Source organism: Pan troglodytes, chromosome 6 (genome assembly GCF_028858775.2).
Source record: "Pan troglodytes isolate AG18354 chromosome 6, NHGRI_mPanTro3-v2.0_pri, whole genome shotgun sequence".
NCBI classification, from domain to species: Eukaryota; Metazoa; Chordata; class Mammalia; order Primates; family Hominidae; genus Pan; species Pan troglodytes.
In genome coordinates, this window is record NC_072404.2 from 122,683,669 (window position 1) to 122,708,656 (window position 24,988).

The window sequence follows — 24,988 nt, forward strand, 5'->3', positions numbered from 1 at the left end:
CATTAACTGCTTATTTTAAAAACATACATATATTATATCATAATTTCTTTGGGTTGGGAATCCTGGCATGGCTTAGTTTGGTCCTCTGCTTCAGGACCTCTCACAAGGCTGTCATCAAGGTATCAACCATGGGTGGAGTCTCATCTGAAGAGTCAACTGGGGAAGGATCTGCTTCCAAGCTCTTGTGGTTGTTAGCAGGATTCAGTTCCTTGTGAGCTGAGAGCCTCAGTTTCTAGCTTGCTGTTAGCTGGAAGCTGACCTTGGCTCTTGCCAAGTGGAATGGTATGACAGCTGCTTGTATCGTCAAAATGTGCAAGCAAAGAAGGCAATAGAGAGACAGCCTGAGAGCAAAATGGAGGTTAAAACCGTATGCAACCTAATCACAGGAGGGATACGCACTTTGTATGTACAAGTTAGAAGCAAGTTCTGCCTATATTTAAGAAGAAAAGATTACAAAAGTGTACCAATACCAGTAGACAGATGTCACTGAAGGCAATCTTAGAATCTTTCTGCCACAATAAAATATATCATATTTCATTCACATTAATGGGAATTATATAAAAGTCAAATACTAAAGGCCATACAGCAAACTTGCAAACACCTACTTTTCAAATACTTATATACTGTAAAGTATATTAATCCTTCCTAATACAAAACAATGACAAAACAAAATCAGTTTTACATAAAAAATATAATTGTCTAGAGTATTATTGGAAAAAAATGCCCAAATACACTAAAAATAGTTCAGACATAAAAAAAGAGTACCAGAACAAAACACAGCTAAGTCATTTGCCCCAAGTTAATGTTTTTCATCATTCTTTCTGCTTTAGCCACTGAAGTGGGTAATAATTTTTAGAAGCAAATAAACATTTATATGAACTAAAGCTAATTGTAAATAAATGTAATTTTCTTTAATTATAGTTCAGAAAAACTCAAGCCAGAATAGAAATAAAACAGACCTTTGTAAAACTCAGAGAAATCTCATTTAAGATTAACAGATATTAAAATGCAAGTTTTATATACAAAATATTAGGATGGAATGAATGAAAATATCTGTCTATAGCCCTAAGAGATTTCTCACATTTTGGTTTTCTATTGTTTCTCCTCCTCATAATGGCAGCAACACAAAGTTATGGAATCCAGTACCAACTAGGTATGCATTCTGTACTGCAATCCTTTATTTTTTAACAGGGATATAAAGCATACACAATCTCTTCCAAACTTCTAACTCTGTAAGCCTCAATCCACTGGTGATAGGAAAATGGCCATCTTTCCTATCTCACAGAAAAACAAAGGCTTCTAGGAAAGAAACTCTTCAATTTTCTACCTTCTTCCCGTTTATTTCTAGTCTTCAACTTTGACAGGAACACACGTCCAAGACCTATTTCTCAATTTCTGTTCTCTGTTTCATCCCAACTCATCTCCTCCAAGATTATTTGTTTCTTTTGTATTTTTAGCACCTCACTTTCTACTGGCTTCCTCTTAGGATCAACAAAAGATGCCTGAACACGCTCTCTCATGACATAAAAAAGTACAAACAAGATGCCAACACACTCCGCCTTAACTCTATAAACTATTCATTTGCAGCCACTGTCCTGTTGCTCCTTGTAATAACAGTCTGCACACATTTGCTTGCCTCTTCCAGACTGCAGCCAGACTTTCAACTGCCACAACACCACTGAAATTATTCTGGTGAAAATCACGCTATCATTGCAATTGCCAACAACAGTGGGCGTTTTTCTGATCTCTCATTTGATTTCTGTTGATCACTCTCTCCTTTGAAAAATACTGTCCATGACCCCATTCTTTCCTGTATTTTCTACTTCTCTAAATTTTTCTTCTTATTCTTCTGTGCTGACTTCCTTCCTCTGCCTTAAGTGCTTTCCTTAAAATTCTGAAAACACTGTTTTTATAGGTTTCAAACATATAATGTAGAGAGAATAGTATAATGAACCTCTGTGTATCCATCACTTAGTTTCAGCATTTGTCAACTCTTGTTTTTATCTATATCCTGGCCAATGCCCCTCCATCACTACCAGTTATTTTGGAGCCAATAGCACTCTATCATTTCACTCATAATCACAAGTATATCTAATAGTAGGAACTATTTTCTTTATATAGCCACAGGAGGTCATTATTCTAAGTGAAGTAACTCAGGAATGGAAAATCAAATATTGTATGTTCTCACTTATAAGTGGGAGCTAAGCTATATGAATGCAAAGACATAAGAATGATATAATGGACTTTAGGGACATGATAGGGGAGAAGGGTGGGAGTGGGGTGAGGAATAGAAGACTACATATTGGGTACAGTGTACACTGCTTGGGTGATGGGTGTACAAAAATCTCTGAAATCACCACTAAAACACTTATCCATGTAACCAAAAACCACCTGAACCCTACGAATTACTGAAATAAAAATAAAAATTACACAAAAATACATAGCCACAGTTCTCTTATACTTTACAAAATTAACAATCAGTGGTGACATCTGCCTGAGTTAGGAATTTTTTAATGCTTTGTTTGATTTAGGATCCATAAATAGTTCACCTATTATAACTAGTTGATATATCATCAACCTAATCTGTAGTTCTCTCATTTTATTCTTTTTCATTATTTGTCTAAGAAACTGGGACATTTGTCCTACAGAGTTTCCCATAGCCTAGATTTTGCAGATTCCATCCTCTGATCCTGTATTTCCTGTAAATCATCAGTTGAATCTAAAATAGTGTTTTTCACCTTGACTGCATCTTGAAATAACTGAGGAGCTTTTAAAATTCCTTATGTTTGGGTCTTACTCTTAGAGACTCTAATGTAATTACAGCCCAGGCTTTGGGATTTTTAAACACTGTCCAAGTGATTCTAAAGAGCAACCAAGTTGAAAACCACTGATATAGGTAAGAATTTGATCAGATTCCAGGTTTTATCATTTCTAACAGGACTACTGCATATGTAGTGACTGAATTTTTTGAAGTGTTTGCCTTTTTAAATAAAATTAGCAGCCACTAATAATCATCCTTAGGTCTGCTAATTCATTGAAGACTGCAAAATGAAGAGATTCCAACATTCATTCTGCATTTATTAGAGGCAATACTTAAATAAATAGAAATTTATCTCATGAATTATTTGGTTTCTCTGAGGTATCATTTGTTTAGGAAAGGCAGAAAAACATGTTTGATCGTGTTCCTTTTATTTACCAGTTTTCAAAGTTCCATACCATCATTAATGGTAACCAACCATTACCAATAAAAAAAGTATTTCTTTATTTGTATCACTATGAATACATGGTGGATTTAGACAATCCCTTGCAATTGTTATCTTTATTGTATACTAAAATTATTCCATCTTTGGTAGATGGTCTATTCCAAGTGTTTTCTGAGCCCTTTCAATACAACCCCACAGTAGTCTCTGATATCTCCTTGGCTTTCTAATGTAAAGGGTTACAGAATTATTCTATACATTTCCTGCCCCAGATCTGGAATCAGCCATTTCCTCATGGAATTATGGTTTTTTAAAATGGGAAATCATGTGGAAAGACCACAACATAAGTGATAAAGGGGTTCAGTACTACTGAATGACAATTATTTCTAGGGCTTTTCGGTGGTCAGAGCTATGAAATATATATAAATCAAATATTTTTTAAAGAAAAAAATACATCATCAGTTCACTTTGATCTCATTCACTCTGCATCTTCATTCTCTCATGCTGAAAATGCTATCATATCAATTTGATTATTCATTTACTTTATCCCACACTACACACACAACAGTCTGAAAATAACAAGTCTCCTTTAGCATGTAAGTCCATTTTTAAAAATAAAGATTATTTTGATTTTTACAGTTTGTTTTCTCTTCAGAGTTCCTTCAAATTAATAAAGACTTTAAATATTTAACACTTTAGGGATCCATCTCAACAGAATGTCTGTTATTTACTGAGCACTGTGTTCTCTGATAGGACTATAGCATGGAACAGAGGTAGGCAGAAGCTTTTTGCAGAGCCCAGTGGGAGACACAGATAAGCTAGTAGGTGTAGTAGTAATGCTACCATCAATATCTTGATTACTGAAAAGAGTTCATGGGTTGTGGGGGCAGTTTTTGTTGTCCTTTAAGGGTATCCCAGTAGGAATACAAGAAACAAATTACTGAGTTTAAAAGTAAAGGCATCAAATAAGCAGAAAGTCAAATGAAAGAGTTGGCTTTGTGTGGCTGTGTCACACATCTACATTCACTTATTTAATTTTACTTTGTAATTTTAGGAATTTTTTCATTTTCATTTTGTTTTATAAATGTGTAAAATACTTATATGGCTTCAAACTTAAATCTACACAAAAAGTATATTCGTATATTCACAGAAGTCTAGCTTTTATCCCTGTTCCTGCCAATGTATTCTTCATACCCAACCCCTTCTCTCCCAAGGACTGGCAACCATTTTTCTGGATTTTATAGTTTATCCTTCAGTTTTTTAAAAATATAAGGAAAATGTATATTTATGTCACCTCTTTCTTAGGTAAACAAAAGTGTACTATACACATATTTAGCCATTGATTTTTAACTTAACAATCTTGACCTCTCCAAAGTAGTATGTAAAGATATTCCTCATTCCTTTTTTTCCCCTCATTTCTTTTTATAGCTGCATGTGCCACTCTCCCAAACTATAGTTAATATCATGTGATTAACTTCCCCAGTGATACCAGTTAGACTTGGGATGTTTCCCCAGACAATCCAACACGAACAAAGAAAAAGCTCGTTGTAGAAGCATATTAATATACCGATCACACAGTGCTACTTCATAAAGCCACAACCATGGCTCACCAGAAGTGGAATAAAAAGCTCATAAACTTTATAAAGATGTTTCACAGAATTTAAGCTGCCCACTTTGTGGGCAAATTAGAGAAGCAATGGCTTGCATTTTTAAAAAATACATCAGTATTATTCTGCTAGTTCTATAAAAACAATGTAAACACAAGTGTTCTGTACAACTTGGGGAATTCACAAAATGCTAAAATAAAAATTAGTGCTGCAGTCGCTAATGGCAGATGCTACGGACACCCTTGAAGGGAGAAGAAACGATAAAGAACATGTGTGGAATACAACCCAAAAGGCTGGACAAATTTCTAAACCAGTTAGAGGACAATTCTTAAAAACTAAAAACTGAAAACTGCTGAAAGACAAAAAACAAAAATGAAGCAGCTTCAAACTATGCAGAAAAGCTAGTCATTAGGGAGCAGGTGCTAACACTAAGACATCCCAAAAGAAGAGGCAAGGGCGTGCACCCAGTACACACACCCAGGACTGAGACAGCTGGATAACAAAGGCCTGTCAGCAATGGAAAGTTGTGGTATTTCCCTCAGTTTATCTTCAACAAAGATGCTCTATATTTCATTAATCTCGACTGGCATCAATAAAAGTTCTCAGCACATATGTAAAAAAAAAAAAATCCATTCCATTCTATGGAATTCTATGGATTCAACATTCCGTTCTGTGGATTCAACATAGTTTGTTTAACTAATGTCACAGTAATGAACATTTGGGTTGTGTGCAATTTTTGGTATTCCAAAGAATCATGCAACAAATAGCCCGGTGAATGTCTGTTTAAATTTTTGCCAGTGCATCTATGCGATAGATCCTTAAAAGTAGAATTTCGGGGTAAATGAGTAGCTGCTTATATAATTTTGTTGAGAACTCACAAATGCCCCTCCATAAGGTTTGTATGCTAATTAACAATGTGTGAGACTGACTTTTCCTCACGGGCTTGCCAATAGAGTATGTTATCAAACTTTCTGATTTTTTGCTGATTTGATAGATGAGAAATAATGTCTCTCTGTACGTTCTGCATTTCTCTATTTATAAGTGATATCGAGCGTATTTACATTTTTTTCCCTATAGAGTTTTTGGCTTTTTAATTCCCATTTTAGAAGCTTTTTATATAATAGAGATACTAATGCCTTACCTTTAGTGTTAATTAAAAATTTTTTTTCTATTTTGTCATTTTTCCTTTTTTTTTGCTCAAGGTTTTTTTCCACGCAAAAATTTTTTTAACATAATCAAATCATCAAGGTTTTCATCATTGCTTCTGGATGTTGAATCAGAAAATCTTCCCCCGATTCCTAGCTTATTCTAGGCTTGAATGGTTTCATATTTCATATGTAATTGTTTGATCCACTTGGAATTTACCCTGACATACAGAGTAAACTGGGGATTTTTTTTTTCTGTGAACCCATCCTAGCTTCCCATCCTATAATAATCACCACTAATGCTCCTGCAACCATCTTTTCATGTCCCTGTTTATCATGTATAGATATTGTTGTTTGTTTTCTAAAAGTATTTCATATTTGGGTCTCCTTTAGCTTATAAGTCCGTTTTTAAAAATAAAGATTATTTTGATTTTTACAGTTCGTTTTCTCTTCAGAGTTCCTTCAAATTAATAAAGACTTTAAATATTTAACACTTTAGGGATCCATCTCAACAGAACGTTATTTACTGAGCATTGTGTTCTCTGACAGGACTATAGCATGGAAAGAGGTAGGCAGAAGCTTTTTGCAGAGCCCAGTGGGAGACTCAGATAAGCTAGTAGATGAGCCATTATAATGCAGTGGGCTAAGTGCTGAAATCGGGTACATTAAGAATTTTGTGGGAACTGACAGAAGAGGTCCTGCTCATGTTTGGGTGGGCATGGGGAAAGAGGCGTCAAGGAACACTTCATTTCTACCCTGGGACTGAAAAGACAAGTATGAGTTACAGAGATGATGGGGAGGATATAGACATGTGTTTCAGGTATTTGTAAATGCTGAGCAGAAAGAGGGTGATTCATTCAAGAATTCAGGCTTAAGTATGAGATAAAGACATAGAAAGAAAATTAATGAGTGCTGAGGAAATAGGAAGGGACCAGAAGAGTCATATTTGAATTGCATTTTGAGAGTAATGGAAGAAGAGTGGAGGCAGACCAGTTCACTTCTTGTAACAATTAAAGAAGGCTTATCTATTTAAAAAAATTCATGCTTGGCAGAAGCAGAGGACCTCGGCAGAAGAAGGGAAAAACTAACAAAGCTTTTAGGGGTTCACAGGACAGGAGTGAAAAATTAGAAACTTAAGGAATCTCAAACTGGATTTCCCATGAGACATTGGCTGAGTTCTGCGATTGTGAGGGAAGCCAGGGAATTAGGTGTAAATCTTCAAAAAGTGGAGTAGAAGTTTCTTCCCATTTGTGAGGCTTAGGAAACAAAAGACCAGTTGTGGGGAAAGGACATGCCACAAACACAAGCAAGGTCTTATCCTGAAGACATTCACTAGGTCTAAAGTTTCATGAGGTGGGAAGTCTGTGAACCTTTGGACAGCAAAGCTAGATCAACCTCAGTATTTCAGGACAAAGACTCTCCAACTTCTCAATTAAAAGCTTGGGAGAAGCATGTCAAAGTAAAATAGGAGAATGAAAGGCAAACTGAGTGTTTATTAAAACTGCACCTGCCCCACACCAACCCAATCCTAGAGTGAACTGAAATAATCAGCCTCTATATACACAACTGGAATGCCAGAGGAAGACAATACCGAATATTAACAAGCATGTGGAAAAACTAGAACTCTCATATACTGCCAAGGAGAGTTTAAATGAGTACCACCACGTTGGAAAACTCTCTGACAGTACCTAATAAGCTGAGAAAACAACTAATATGTATTTTCTTATAGTTTTGGAGGTCAGAAGTCTGAGATTGGTCTCACTGAGCCAAAATCAATGTGTCAGCAGTATAGTCATGTTCTTTCTGGAGGTTCTAGGGGGAATTCTGTCCCTGTCTTTTCCACTTGCCTGCATTCCTTGGTTTGTGGCCCCCCTTCAAGCAATTATATTACTCCTACCTCTGTTTCCATTATCACATCTCCTCCTCTGAGTCCTGCTTTCCTCTTACTCTTAAAAGGACTATATGATTACACTGGGTCCACTCAGATGATCAGAGATTATCTTGATAATCTCTCTACCTTAAAATCCTTAACTCACATCCGCAAAATCCCTCTTGCTATGAAGGTAACATAATCACAGATTCTGGAGATTAAGCCATGGAACTCTTTGGAAGGACTATTATTCTGCCTATCAATTTTCATTTTTGAGTTAATTTCCCAAAATTGCACAGAATTGTCATGGTACCATTATTTAAAGTAGCACAAAATGGGAAATCACCCAAATGCTCATCAATAATATGAGAGATAAACATATTATGGTATATTCACAGGATGGAATATTTTACCATTTTGAGAATGACTTACAAGTACATGCAGCAATATGGGGGACTTTTAGAAACATTTTGAGCAAGAGAAGTCACACAGGAGACACGAGCACAAACTAGATGATTTTATCTGTATAAAAGAAAAATAACAATTTTAAAAAATTCCATTAGAAATTAGTGGAAAAAATTCCATTAGAAATCTCTTGTTGAGAGGGGCTGGTAGAAACTAGAAGGGGACATGAAGGGAACATCTGGACTACAGATAATACTGTTTCTTATTCTCGATGCTGTACTTGATCTTAGTTATACAGATGTTTTAAAATTTGAAAAACTCATCTAGGTGTGAAATTATGATATGCACACTTTTTCTTAATGAGTATTATAGCTTAATAAATACTTTTTTAAAAGATTAATGGAAGTCTGGCTGGGCACAGTGGCTCACGCCTGTAATCCCAGCACTTTGGGAGGCCGAGGCGGGCAGATCACGAGGTCAGGAGATAAGAGACCATCCTGGGTAACATGGTGAAACCCCATCTCTACTACAAAAAAAAAAAAAAAAAAAAGCCAGGCATGGTGGGCGTGCCTGTAATCCCAGCTACTTGGGAGGCTGAGGCAGGAGAATTGCTTGAACCCAGGAGGCAGAGGTTGCAGTGAGCCAAGATCGTGCCACTGCACTCCAGCCTGGGCAACAGAGTAAGACTCTGTCTCAAATAAAACAAAACAAAACAAAGATTATTGGAAGTCAGTGCAGGATTTTAATCAGAAAATGACATGATCAAATTTGTTCTGCCAAATAGAACATCAAAGCACTTACTTGATAGCTAGATTTACTTTCTTCCAAGGTATATAAACTTTTAGTACTTTCCTAAAAGATCCCTCTTATCTCAAGCCCTTAACACAAATTGCAAGTTTTCTTTTTGTGTTACAGTGTTAGGATGGTACTTTATAGGCTCATTAGAACTATGTAACAAAATACTTCCATTGCAAGGATCAAAATTCTAAAAAGTACTTTAAATGAGTATATTAGGTTTATCTGCCTAAGTATATACATATTAAGGTAGACATTAATTTTCAAGAAATATTCACAATATGATCTCAACTTGCATACTATTCTAACCTTTTTTTTTTTTTTAAAGAACATACATTCTCATGTAGTTTATCTCCCTAATTCTTGGAAAGATTTGACTCTTTATCACTATATGTTTTAAAAAGGTAAAGATAATGAGCTTTAGTATACAGTATTTCAAGCCTTAAAACTTTTAAAATCTGGTAACACATATATCTCAATGTATCTCTTATTCATTCTTGGTTTGGGAAGCCAAGCATTACAGATATATAACCATGTTAGCACTCTAACTTGTATGAATGACTTCTTTGAGTGGCTTAAGAGTTTTCAGAGACTAATACTGCACAAGGGGTTTTAGACATGTAAAAAGAGATGTACTTGCTAGATTTTTCAAGCATACTTCCAAAAAGAAGTAAATTTATTGTCAAGCTCTTGGATTATACCTTCTAATAGAACTTTTTTTTTTTTAACTAAGCATGAACATGTATAATCAGAAAGAACATATTCCTAACTAGGAACATTTTCCTTTAGATATACTTTGCCAAAACATTACTTACTTAGACAATCTGTTACATTGTGTGTAATCCTCAACTCTGCAGATGGTTGCACTTCCTTAATATTGCCTGTCTATAATTCTAAGAAGTACTACAGTACATTTCAGGGACTGTATGTGCTATAAAAATTGAAGGTACTTTATAAACAACTTACTTTGGAGTTCTCCCAAAGGAAGTTATTAAAGTAATTATGGTATTAGAAGTAGCAGGCTATTCCTAAGGTGAAATATTAATGGGATTTTCTGTCTACATATTGTATGTTTCCTGTCATTAGCTTCTTTCACTATACAAGACAGATAGGTCCCATAAGATAAGAACTGAAAACATACGCTGGCAATTAAAAAGTAGGTCATTGCTTCCCTTAATGAGAACAATTTCAATAGAATGATGGAAGACAGCCAGATTACACCTAGTTGAGAAATCAACAGAATGAAAATGAACACCAAAAAATGCAAACTACTCTTTGGAGAAATTTACATAAAAAGAGAGAGAGTAAACAGCAACTAAAGAGGAACTTTCTAGTTTTGTTTTATTTTTTATTACATGGGAGCAACTTGAATAGGTTTATAGCTGAGGAAAAGAAATTAAAAGAGAAGGAGAAATCCAACACAGAAAAAGGAGAAATATAAATGATGATGCTAGGAGAGAGAAATAAACAGAGTAGGTGTGGGCACCAGGTAAATGGGTGACCTTGAAGAAGAAGTTATCTTCCGAGGCTCAAAGGGAGGAAATAAGGCTCTTATTTGGAAGAAAGGTACAGGAAAAAATTTCTTAATGACATTAATTGTCCTAATGACCCAGGAGATAAAGGAAGAGATGTGGAGAATACTGAAGGTTTGTAACGGTTAAGAAAAGAAAAGCAGGCAGGGTGTGGTGGCTCACGCCTGTAATCCCGGCACTTTGGGAGGCCAGGGCAGGCGGATCACGAGGTCTGGAGATTGAGACCATTCTGGCTAACACAGTGAAACTCAGTCTCTACTAAAAATAGAAAAAAAAAAAAAAAAAATTAGCCAGGCGTGGTGGTGGGCGCCTATAGTCCCAGCTACTCGGGAGGCTGAGGCAGGAGAATGGCGTGAACCCAGGAGGCGGAGCTTGCAGTGAATGGAGATCGCACCACTGCACTCCAGCCGGGGGGGGCACAGTGAGACTCCGTCTCAGGAAAAAAAAAAAAAAGAAAAGCAGATAATCACTGACAAGTAAATGACAGTATCACTAAATAAACGTACACATACACTCCCATATAATATTCTGAAATATACTTTTAATCATTATTTAAATTTGAATCATTAAATATTTTAATCACTATTTAAATCATCATGACCATAAGCAAAAGTTTCTCATTGAAATTTTAATGAGGAACTTTTGCTTATGGTCACAATGATATGATAGGGACCAGATTTACCACCCTATCTGAAACAACAAAAAATACACAATATATGAAAGATGGCTTTCAAGACATTTAACACGCAACATAGGATGGTGATTCCTCAGAGTCAGGAAACAAATGAGATGAACCCTATGAGTGCCCCAGCTCATTACCTTAAAGGACTTTCCAGGCCATGGCACGGAAAGAGGGAAAATACCCTTCCTTCTATCCCCTCCCTTCCAGAACAGCCAAACAGAAACAACTAGAGTTCACAAAATAGAATACCGGAGAGAACAGAGGCGCATAGACAGAGAATTCCAGAGATGTGCAAAGGGTTCCCTTTGAGTATTCAGCAAAGCACTGATCAGCATTAAACTTCCAGAGTTTGGGGGAAAACTATGAAAAAGGTTTAGAGGGAACATCCTGTTACATTCACATAAGATTGAGAATAGTCCCTATTCTCTAAAGCCAGGCTGGAAAACCTCATAATTCACAGGGTAATAATTTGAGGGTATTAAGAAGAATGTTGCCTCATAACTGGGAAATAAATAGCAGATTATTACTGCTTTGAATTCGCTAATAAATCTTAAAGCAATATTCAAAAGGATCAAACTGTCTTTAAGTAATCTGATAGTATCAGTATTAGAGATGACAAAATTAATCAGCCCCAAACAAGGTTAAGTTCATGTTTAATATCCAATAAAAATTATTAGACATGCAAATAAGTAGAACAATATCAGGTCTGATGGAAAGAAAATTCAACCAAACAAAAACCCAGAATTAACATAGATGTTAGAATGAGCGGACAAGGGCATTTCCATCCCGGTCTTATTCTGTGGAGTTCAACTTACTTATTGTTTCTGTGATTTCCTTAGTTTACCTTCTACGATTTTACTAAAAATGTACTAAAACAATAAATAATAAACAATATCGGAAGATATAATGGTTAAAGGCTTGAAATTTTTCAAGTATGCTAATGGCTTTTTTCTTTCTTTCTTTCTTTTTTTTTTTTGATACAGAGGTTCGCTCTGTTGCCAGGCTGGAGTGCAGTGGGGCCATCTCGGCTCACTGCAACCTCCACCTTCCAGGTTCAAGTGATTCCCCTGCCTCAGCCTCCGGAGCAGCTGGGACTACAGACGCGTGCCACCACACCCAGCTAATTTTTTGTATTTTAGAAGAGACAGGGTTTCACCATGTTGGCCAGGATGGTCTCAATCTCCTGACCTTATGATCTGCCCACCTTGGCCTCCCAAAGTGCTGGGATTACAGGCATGAGCCATAGCGCCTGGCCGCCAATGGCTTTTTTCTTTGTAGATTCCTGTCATATTGAGAGACGAAATATTCAAAGTACAAATTAAATGTACTCATTTAAAGAAAGAAAATAAAATGATAGCCACCCCAAGGTTTTAAAAAACTTTTTAGAGTGATAAAGCACATTTTAAATTAATATGTGACAACAGATGCATTGCAACTACAGCCATAAATAATTTTTTTGTTTTTGATTTTTTGGCTTAAACAGCAAAAATTTATTTCTCACAGTTCTGGAGGCTACATACAAGTCTAAGATCAAGGTTCTGGTAGGGCTGAGTTTCTCTTCCTGACTTGCTGATGGCCTCCCTCTTGCTAAGGGCTCTCATGACCTTTCCTTGTGCCTGTGTACACAGAGAGTGAGTAAGCTCTCTCGCGTCACTTCTTATAAGGACAGTAATCCTATAAGATCAGGGCCCACCCTTGTGACCTCATTTAACCTTAATTGCTTCCATAAATGCCCTATCTCCAAATACAGTTACACTGGGGGTTAGGGCTTCAGTGTATGAATTGGAAGAGGTGGCACATAAACATTTAGTCCATAACAAAAATGTTTTACATATTTTCAACAACTATTTTTTTCCAACTTTTTTCTTTTTCCCTTCCTCTCTTGGCTCTGAAACTCCAATTACACATATGTTAGATTGCTTGATGTGTCCCATGGGTCCTAAGACTCTAATAATTTTTTAAGTTTGTTTTTAAATCTTGGTCCTTCATTCTGAATTATGTCTATGGCTATATCTTCTAGTTCACTGATTTTGTTTTTTTTTTTTTCTTCTCAGGGTTAAATCTGCATTTAATTTCAGATACTATATTTTTCATATGTGGAGGTTCCATTTGATTCTTCTTGATACTGTCCATTTATCTCATTATGTTTATGTTATTTTTAAAATATTTGAGCACATTTATAACATTTATAAGAAGTGTTTTAAAATTCCTAGTCTGCTTATACTACTGATACTTCAGCTTCTCTGTTTCTACTGGTTATGGTCTCATTTTCCTGCTTCTTCTCATGTCCACTCATTTTAATTGGATGCTGAATATGTGATACTATATTGTTAAGTGACAGATTTTGTTGTAATCCTTTAAAGAGTTCTGGAATCAGTAAGAATGGCAGACTATATATTGATTCCCATTTTTTTGTGTGTGCAGCTGTCTGGAAATTGCCAGGTAGAAAGCTGGGGTGATTTTAGTGTTCAATTTGTTTTGGTTTATCTGAGATCACAGTTCTATATTGCCTGTTGCCCAATGTCTGAAAACAGGTGTTTCACAAATTTTACTCACTGTTCTAGTTTATAATGGGAGAACATCTAAAGTAGCAGTTACCTTTCCATGTAGGGAAGTAAAAGTCCATTAAATGACCTTTTTTCTTTCTTTTCAAAATTTAAGTGATTTAGGATCCAACACAACTAATCTCTAATTTATTATGCTGAGTGACTGAGTGATAAGAAACTGGTTTTCTCCAGTTTCAAAAAACATCACCTGCTGGGTGTGGTAGTGCTCTTGTAGGCCCAGCTACTCAGAAGGCCATGGCAGCAGGGTCACTGGAGGCCAGGAGTTCAAGGCTGTAGCGTGCAATGACTGTGCCTGTGAATAGTCACTGCACTTCAGCCTGGGAAACACAGTGAGACTCCATTTCAAAAAACAAAACAACAACGACAAAAAAAACTGAAAAGTATAATTCTTTAGAAAAGAGTGAACACTCTGATGTTGTAGAGTGTGACATGTTGGAAAAGAGCCATGCAGGCAAGCTTAGGGCTAGACAAATGAGAGATAAGGAGAATGAGGTGGCAAGATGGCATAGACAAGATAAAAAATTGTGTCAACACTGAAAAATTGGTGACTCTGTGAAGTTTTGTGATATAAATAGTAGAAGACAGATGTTGATTTTACCTACCTTATGCTGGAATAATTACTAATACTATTTTAAATATTTTTAAAGTGTGTAACTAAAGGTTAGACTATGTGAGCGATGGCTTAATAGCAACAACAGGGATTTATATCTGTTTACATAAAACTTTGCAATGACAATTTTCCTTTTAGAATATCTTTTCTATGCAAAATGCCATAGATCATTCAAACATCCATGGAAAACTGGCAATGCTCCTGGTTCCCCTCTTAGTGTGAATGGTAGGAAATATAATCTTGTTTTGTTTGATTGAATTTTTATCTAAACATCAGCAACACTAAGAGATCTCAAGATTCAGTAATCAGCACAAGGAAACCCCAACCAGCCTAAGTCATGATGCACATCAAGGGTGTCTTTCTGGTTGTCCAAGTCTAAAACTGGTTGCAACTGCAGGTTAGGTTGGTCAGTAAAAGAAGATCTATTTCATTGTCTAGTATCTTAAAGGATAAGTATGGAAAGAGAGATCAGAGGGAGGTATAATTAAAGGTATAAATATAGGTCCCCTCTGTCACACTGTAAAATGAGACCCTCTCCATAATTACAGGACTCTCTGAGAGAAAGGAGATGATAATGCTTAAGAAAAACTTCACACTGATGTTTTTGGAAGCTCAGTGAACAGAAAACCATGATTGGTTAAGTACAGACATCCTTTCCTTCCCAGTAAACTGAGTCCAAACAAAGTTAAAACAGGACTTCTTCTACACCCCCACCTCCCAGTAATGATTACCATCAGAAGGCACCTCTTTACCCAACTTAGACATCAGGGTTTCAAAGGGCTTCCATAAGTGAGTTTTACATTTGCTTTCTTTTATTCCAAAAACTGAGACTTTCATATTTGTAAGAAATCACCAATAACTACTAGAATAAGTAAGATTGGCAAAGTCAGAGGACACAAAGTCAAAATACAAGTATCAATTGTATTTCTCTATTTTAAAAATCAACAATTATAAAGTAAAATGAAAAAATAACATATAGAATAGCATCAAAATATATAAAACAGTGATAAATTTAAGAAAAGATTTGTTAGAACTGCATGCTAAAAACTATAAAGCATTTATAAGAAAAAATGTAAAAGTCCTAAATAAATAGAATAATACAGGATGTGGATCAGAAGACTCAATATTAAACTGTGAATTCATCACATATTGATCTGTAGATTCAATGCAATCCTCATCAAAATCCCAGGAGTCAATTATTGGAGGAACAAAATTCTGAAACACATATGGAAATGCAAAAGACCTATGGTAACTAAAATTACTTTGATAAAGAAGAACAAAATAGGAGGACTTTGACTACTGTGACGAAAACCCTGTTGTACTGATGTAAACATAGACATTCAGAAAAATGGAACCAAACAGAGTCCAGAAATAGTCTTACTTATAGATAACCAAATGATTTTCAACAAAAGTTTCCAAGAAGTCAATAGGCAGAGAACAATTTTTTGGAGCCATATGTTCTAAAAGAAATGAATGTTGAGATAACTCATAACACACACGAAAATTAACTCAAACCTAGTAAAACTTCTAAAATAAAATGTAAGAGGAAATGCTTCTGACTTTGGATTAGGCAATAATTTTTAGGTCAAAAAAAGTACAAATCATTTAAAACTTTGATAAATTGAATTTGATCAGGATTTAAAACTTTTGTCCTTTGGAAGGCACTGTTAAGAAAACAAAAAGCCAAGCCACATTCTAGGGGAAAATATCTTCAAAACATGCAACTAAGGAAGTACTCTGAACCCAGAATATGCAAAGATTCCTTGGGACTCAGTAAGAGAACAAGAAATACAATAAAAACAGAGGACAATCCTTTAGACAAACACAAAACCAAAAAAGTTATACAGATGGCATCTAAGCCTGTGAAAATGTGGTCAACATCTGCTATGGTCTGAATGGTTTTATCTCCCCAAATTCATATGTTGAAACCTACTCACCAAATGTGATGGGGTTAGGAAGTGGATTCTCTCAGAGGTGATGAGGTCAGGGGGAGAAAATCCTCATGAATGAGATTAGTGCACTTACAAAAGAGGCTCAGATAGCTTCCCTATCCTTTTCTAACACGTGAGGACACAGTCAGAAGGCACAGTCTATGAACCAGGAAGCAGGCCCTCACCAAATACTAAATCTTCCAGTACCTTGATGTTGGACTTGCCATTTCTCCAGAACTGTGAGAAATAAATTTCTGTTGTGTATAAGTTGCCCAGTCTGTGGTATTTTGTTGTAGCAGCCCAAATGAACTAAGAAAGCATCATTAGTCTAGTGGAAGCTAAAACCCCAATAAAAAAAACTAGTACACACCCACTGGAATGACTAAAATTAAAATAACTGACAATATCATGGATTGGCAAAAATGTGGAGCAACTGGAACTATCACACATTGTTGATGGAAATGCAAAATGGTATATCCATTTTGGATTATAGCACTGCAGTTTCTGTAAAGTTAAACAACATTTACCAAATAATTGAGCAATTCCACCCTTACATATTTGCACAAGAGAAGGAACACATATGTCCACAAAAGAGATATATGTATGTAAATAACTGTAACTTTATTCATAATAATCCAACTTGTTTCCCAACTGCAGAATGGATAAAAAATTGTGGTATATATCTACACAATGGAATACAATTCAACAATTTAAAAGGAAATGGACTACCGATATATGCAACAACATGGAAGAATCTTAATTATGCTGATGATCAAATAATGTATACTATATGATTCTAGTTGTTGCCAGGACCCAGGGAGTGAAGGTAGCAGATAAACTGCACAAGTACATAAAGAAAATTTGGGGATGATGGAAATGTTCTATATCTTAATTGTAATGATGGTTATATGAATGTAAACATTTGTCAAACATTATAGAATTTTATGTTTAAAATTGGTGACTTTTACTGCATATAAATTATATCTCAATAAAGCTCAGCAAAAACAAAAACCAAGGAAATATACGATATTTATTCCCTCCCAAAATGAGCAGTGTGATTCACAAGTAAACGGAACAGGCCGGGCGCAGTGGCTCATGCCTGTAATCCCAGCACTTTGGGAAGCCAAGGCGGGCCGATCATTTGAGGTCAGGAGTTCGAGACCAGCCTGACCAACATGGTGAAACCCCGTCTTTACTAAAAATACAAAAAAATTAGCCAGGTGTGGTGGTACATTCCTGTAGTCCCAGCTACTAGGGAGGCTGAGGCAGGAGAATTGCTTGAACCCAGAAGGCAGAGGTAGCAGTGAGCCGAGATCACGCGACTGCACTCCAGCCTGGGTGACAGAGCAAGACTCCGTCTGGAAAAAAACAAAACAAAAGAAAACGAAACACTACAACTAAATGGAGTAAATGGATCCTAATATCCCATTAGCTTAAGTTCTGTTTAGCTACAAATGAATGAAGACCTCTTTGTGGTTACTGTCTTACTACATACTTCATTATAAATAAGTAGAGAGACAAGCAGACTAGTTTATTTAACTCTGGTCAGTGTAGGGAGGGCAGTGGCTAAATAATATTTAGCATACAGTAAGTCCTTCTAGTAAATGCTTGTGAATAAAAATTTAAATAGAAATGAACTCTTAACACTTTTTAAAGGCCTAGGTACATTATATGCTCTTACCTAAAGTATTTAGACAAACACACGCGTAAGATATTAGCTGGTTTGCATATTTCATTGTATAGATCTACCAGTCCATTATTTCATGATATAAAGAAATTAAGAAAAAGTTTTGTGGAACATATTTGAATGACCAACTTTTAATTCACGATGTAGATATTTCACCTGTTTATTCATTAAATCTTCATTTTTAACAATAAAAAATTTGCAAAGTCTCTGTATTTTTATATCTTTTAGTTATAAACTAATTCTAAAAGCATGAACTAAATTTTTCAACATTAACTGCTTTACACACTCTATGTAGGAAAAATTCAGACAGAGTTCTTCTGATGTCTGAATAATAAGATATTGACTTATTTTTCTGGAGAATTTTATTCTAAATATTAATTACAAAAATGTGTAAAAATTTTGTTTACTGAATATATGTCTAGGAGATTCCAGATTAAACATCTAGACAAAATGACAATTAGCCAGGAATTTTAAAATAGCAATAAAAATGTTTTGTAAACCAATACAGCAAAGCTTCTTGACATCAAATGATAAAATAACTTAAAACTTTGAAATTCATTTTCAAAATAAGTAGTAAACTTACAGTTTGTTGCCATATGAAATTGAGAAGAAAGTGCCTGAGTAACTGAATTCCAAAATGTGTAGAAAATTTCAGGTTGTCCATCCTGTGAACAACAAACAAAAATTTTTTAAAAATAAAAAAATGCATTTATTTTAAGAAATCATAATGGGTAACATGTAACCTTGAAAAGTTATTTAAAATTTAAATAAAAATTTTAGACATCTAACCATCAAACAATAGAATTATTAATTAAATGGAAATATAAAGATAATTCAAATTATGTCTTATGTTCAAGTAGTCAGTCATTCTTCTTCTCTGCCACATAATAGCTGGTGTAACCTTGGGCATGTTGCTTAGCCATTCAGGGCCTTTGTTCTTCATATGAAAAATGGTGATAACATTGCAGGATAATTATGAGGATTAAACAAATTAATATAAGTCTTGGGACAATGCCTGAAATACAATAAACTCAATGAATGTTAGCTATTATTATTACATAAATTATTACTCTCATCATCATTTTTTTAAATACGGAGGGCAATTTGTGTGACTATAACAAAATGATAGACAAAAGCCTGCTTACATCATGCTTGTTAGGACAACTAACAAGAAATAATTCACTATTACAAAAGAGAATGGCTGAAGCCTAGATATAGTTTCAAAAAAACTCAAAGGAATTGCTACTACTCAGTTTAGCATGATACTTTCAACTTTGAATATATGTTTTAAAAAGTAAGCACTATAAAGAAAAGACAAATATTAATTAAAGTATCATTTGTTAAAGAAAGACAAAGAACTTTAACACTGTTAAAATAGAATCACACTCTTAGAAATTTTGCCAAATACTTTAAGATACATCCACATGTGTGGTATACAATATAATACTGCCAATATTCTACTATTTTTGCAGCCAGAAATGCCAACTTCATATGGTTCAAAGTAATATTTTAAGACTGGGCACAGGGGCTCACAACTGTAATCCCAGCACTTTGGGAGGCCAAGGCGGATGGATTACCAGAGGTCAGGAGTTTGAGACCAGCCTTCCCAACATGGTGAAACCCCGCCTCTACTAAAAATACAAAAATTAGCCAGGTGTGGTGGCGCATGCCTGTAATCCCAGCTACTAGGGAGACTGAGGCAGGAGAATCGCTTAAACCCAGGAGGCCGAGGTTGCAGTGAGCCAAGATTGCGCCACTGCACTTCAGCCTTGGCAACAGACCAAAACTCAGTCTCAAGAAGCAAACAAACAAACAAACAAACAAAAAAGTAAGAGTAAAAATAAAATAAAATATCTCTAATGTTAAAATATTGCTACAGTCCCAAAAATAAAATTATAATTTTGGACAAGTGAACAAAATGACCAATGAAAAATACTGATTTGTGACTTTTATACCTGTGTACACTTCCATTTTCATTATTAATTGTTCCTTTTTAAAATAAGTCTTATGGTTGTAAATTTACTCAAGAACTGTTAATCATAAACAAGGCAAATCAAATCATTGTTGATTTCTTATGCAACGATCAGAAAATACATTCAGATTCCTAAGATTTTAGGTATTATGTCTTGCGTATCTTAGTTTAAAGTAGATGCTTTTCATCATGTTAAGGAAGTATAATATACCACATTAACAGAATGAAGGACTAAAACCACATGGTCGTCTCAATTAATGCAGAAAAAGCATTCAACAAAATTTAACACCATCTGATGATAAAAACACTCAACAAACTAGGACTCGAAGGAAATTACATCAACATAATAAGGGCCACATAAGAAAAATCTGCAGCTAACATCCTACTCCATGGTGTAAAACAGAAAGCTTTCCCTCTAAGATCAGGAACAAGGCCAGGATGCCCACTCTTACCACTTCTATACAATATAGTACTAGGAGTCCTGCCAGAAGGACCAAGGAAGAAAAAGAAATAAAAAGCATCCAAATTGGAATGGAAGAAGTAAAATTATATCTGTTTCTAGATGATATGATCTTGTTATGTAGATAATCCTAGACTCCTCAAAAAGGCCTGTTAAAATAATAACTGAATTCAGCCAAGTTGTAGCCTACAAAATCAACACATAAAAATTAGTGTGTTTCTACAAACTAACAATGAAATAGACAGAAAAAAATGAAGAAAACTACCCTACTTTTATAACAGTATCCAAAAGAATACTTAAGAATAAACTTATTCAAGAAGGTAAAAAACTTGTATACTGAAAACTATACGATATGGTTGAAAGAAATTAAAGAAGATACAAGTAAATGGAAAGCATACTGTGTTATGGGTTGGAAGACCTAATAATGTTAAAATGTCCATACTCCCCAAATGATCCGCAGATTCTCAAAATCTCAATGGCATTTTTGCAGAAATAAAAAAATACTAAAATTAATAGAGAATCTCCAGGGATCCCAAATATCTTTCTTGAGGGAAAAAACAAACAAACAAAGCTAGAGGCCTCAGACTTCCTGACTTCAAGACATATTACAGAGCCAGGTGCAGTGGAACACACCTGTAGTCTCAGCTACTTGGAGGATGAGGTGGGAGAATTGCTCGAGCCTAGGTGTTTGCAGCCAGCCTGGGCAACAAAGGGAGATCCTATCTCTAAAAACCCAAATAAAACCCATCCAAATGGAAGAAACCATATTACCAAGCTTCAGGAATCAAAACAGTATGGTACCAGCATAAAGACAGACATACGGACCAATGGAGTAGAGAGACAAAAAAATAAACGATCAAGTATACAGTCATACAATCTTGAACAAGGGTGCCAAGGCTACACAATAGGAAAAGGACAGTCTCTTCAATAAATGCTGCTGGGAAAACTGGATATATGCATGCAAAAGAATAAAGTTGAAACTTTACCTCATACCATGTATAAAAACTAACTCAAAATGGATTAAGGACCTAAACCTAAGACCTGAAATTATAACTCCTAGAAAAAAAACATAGGAGAAAAGCTCTGTGACACTGGATTTGGCAATAATTCTTGTATAGGACACCATGAACACAGGCAACAAAAGCAGAGATAGACAAACTGGAGTATACCTAACTTGAAATTTTCTGTGCAGGAAAGGAAACAATCAATAGAGTAAAAAGGCAACCTACAGAATGGGGGAAAACATTTGCTAACCATGTATCTAATAAGGAGTTAATATTCAGAATATATAAATGGCTCTGACAATTCAACAATTAAAAAAACAAATACCATGATTAAAAAACAGGCAAAGGACTTGAGTAGACACTTCTCCAAAGCAAATAAATAAATGGCTGGCCAACAAGCACATGAAAAGATGCTCAATATCACTAATCATCATGGAAATGCAAATCAAAACCATACTGAGATGTCATCTCACATCCATTAGGATGGCTACTATAAAAAACTGGTAAATAACAAGTCTCAGCGAGGATGTGGAGAAACTGGAAATTTTGTGCATTGTTGGTAGAAATGTAAAATAGTGTAGCCACTATGGAAAACATTAGGGAGGTTGCTCAAAATTACCATATGATCCAGCAATTCCACTTCTGGGTATATAAGTAAAAGAGCTGAAAGCAGGATCTTGAAGATTTATTTGAATACTCATGTTCACTGCAGCATTATTCATAAAAGCCAAGAGATGGTAACAACCCAAATGTCTATCAAAGAATGAATGGATAAAGAAAATGTAGTATATTCATTCAGTCATGCATTTCTGAATGATAGGAATGTGCCTGAGAAATGCCTCATTAGGCAATTCTGTCATTGTGCAAAAATCACAGAATGTACTTACACAAACCTAGAAGGGATAGCCTACTACACAAGTAGGCTTTATGTGATAGCCTATCACTCCTGGGCTACAAACTTGTACATGTCATTGTAATGAATACTGTAGGTAATCGTAACACAATAGTACATTTGTGTATCTAAACATCAAAAAGACACAGCAAATATACAGTACTACAGTCTTATGAGGCCACAGTTGTATGTGCAGCCTGTCATTGACTGAAATGTCATTATGTGGTATATGACTGTACTTACAATAGAACACTCTTCAGTCTTAAAAAAGAAAGAAATCCTATCATATGCTACAATATGAATGAACCTTGAAGATGTTACACTAAGTGAAACAAGCCAGTCACAAAAAGATAAATGCTGCAAGATTCTACTTATATGAAGTAGCTAAAATAGTCAAACTCTTAGAAGCAGAAAGAATAATGGTAATTGCCAAGAGATGGGGGACAGGGAAAATGAATTAGTTACTTCCCTTATTTAAAAAAGTTATTCTAATACACATTTTAGTACAATTATCATAGCCTGAGATTCTTTCCCCCATAAAACTCTTAAGAAATTTCACTAGTTAAAACAATAGTAAAAATATTTTTAAGGAAACTTTTTGGAAACAGAAAACAATTTATTTTATTTTTATTATTTTATTATGTTTTTATTATTATTATTTTAAGATGGAGTCTCGCTCTGTCGCCCAGGCTGGAGTGCAGTGGTGTGATCTTGGCTCATTGCAACCTCCGCCTCCCGGGCTCAAGCGATTCTCCTGCCTCAGCTTCCTGAGTACCTGGGACTACAGGCACACGCCATCACTGAAACGCCAGCTTTTTCTAGGTCTGAGCCTGCAGGCCTTTGGACTGGGACTACATCATTGGCTTTCCAGCTTGCCAACTACAGATCTACAGACTTGTGTCCATAATCCCATTGGCCAATTCCTTATTTTCTATATACAAATATATAACATTTCCTGTTGCTTTTGTTTCTCTGAAGAACCCTGATACCCTAATACAATTGTTGAATAAATCAATCAATCCATCCCAAGGACTTGTCTAAATTAACAGCTAGAGGCAGCTACTAAAGAGATGTACTAAGAAGGACACATAGCTGTTGGAACAAGAAAGGATGTGAAAAGTCCTTGGGAGACATAAAGAGAGATAAAGTAGATTCAGAGGGAATGGGAAAATATAGAAGATAATAATAAAAAAGTGGATTTGGGGGTAAGATAGTATGTTAAAGCAATGATTTTCTATATCTATATACCCATCTATTTATACAGATATGTATATGCTGTGTATGTATGAAGTATCCCTATATATACACATATATAATAGTATATGTACATATACTATACTATATAATAGTAAATCTATATCTCCTACCAAAATATAAAAAGATAGAATGTTAATTTTAATTATCAAAGGATAGTCAGAAATGTTATTGCCATGTGCAGTGGCTCATACCTGTAATTCCAACACTTTGGGAGGCCAAGGTGGGAGGATGGCTTGAGGCCAGGAGTTCAAGACCATCCTCGGCAACAGAAAGACCCCCCCGTTTCTACACAAAAATTTAAAAAATTAGCTGAGTGTGGGAGCATGTGCCTGTGGTCTCAGCTACTTTGGAGGCTGAGGCAGGAGACTGCTTTAGCTCAGGAGTTCAAGGCTGCAGTGAGCCAGGATCACATCATTGCAATCCAGCCTGGATGACAGAATAAGACCCTGTCTTTAAGAAAACAAAAACAAAATTTTATTGTCAAAACTACATCACATAAATATAATTTCCTGCATAAAGAAAATATGAAGCTATATAAAAATCACTGTGCTTGTTTCAAGTCAAGTCAGCCTGTTACATATTTGCTTCTAAACATTTTGAAACAAAATTAATTGAACTACATTTTGAATAATTCAAGTAGATTTGAACTGGAAGGATATTTGACAATGATCTATTTATAACTGACTCCCAGTATGTCTTACATTAAGTTAAATGGAATCATGTTATCAGATCAATTCAGGGAAACATTTGTAATTTAAAGTATCTTTCTGACCTTGTTCCTTGGTTATAAATACAAACAGTATAATTCTAACTTTAAGAAACAATGAAATTTGGACTTTTGGCTGAGACCACGTAAGCTGATAATAAAACTAAACAGACACATATTATTACATATAAATAGAACAAAAGTAAAATATACAAAAATGTCAGAACTTTTTAAAGATAAATCTATTATTTAGAATTATGGCTTGGCCTTTGCTTTAGCCATTGATTTCAACATAATTAAATGTATACAGAGAAACTTAGAATAATTAATACTTAAACAAAACAGCTTTCAAAGCATATATTCTTTAGTTTTTCTCTTTATAACACCAAATTGACCATGGATTTCCTGGCTCAAATATATTTGACAGCTTCTTACTGCACATTGAATAAGGTCCAAACTTTCATGCTAACCTTATTGTGCTGAGTATAGTGAAAAGAGTATGGGTTTTGAAGTCAAATAACCTTGACTTAAATCCAAGGTCTACCACTTGTGCTGTGACTTTAGAAAGGTGACTTCATCTTTCTGAGCTTTTGATTTCCTCATGTAAATAGCAGAAATAATATTTTCATGGGATTTATTTTGTTATGAAGAATCAGGATCTCTTGA

The 24,988-nt window shown here is 35.2% G+C and overlaps 1 protein-coding gene across 2 annotated transcripts in view; it reads right to left on the minus strand.

The window, feature by feature from the left end:
- COG5 (component of oligomeric golgi complex 5) overlaps positions 1-24,988 on the minus strand; it is a 360,750-nt gene that overhangs the window by 103,009 nt on the left and 232,753 nt on the right. For both annotated transcript variants that reach the window (XM_054687655.2, XM_519305.8), the window contains exon 11: positions 18,615-18,696. In XM_054687655.2, the coding sequence (XP_054543630.2) occupies positions 18,615-18,696 (82 nt within the window). The remainder of the gene's footprint in view (positions 1-18,614; positions 18,697-24,988) is intronic.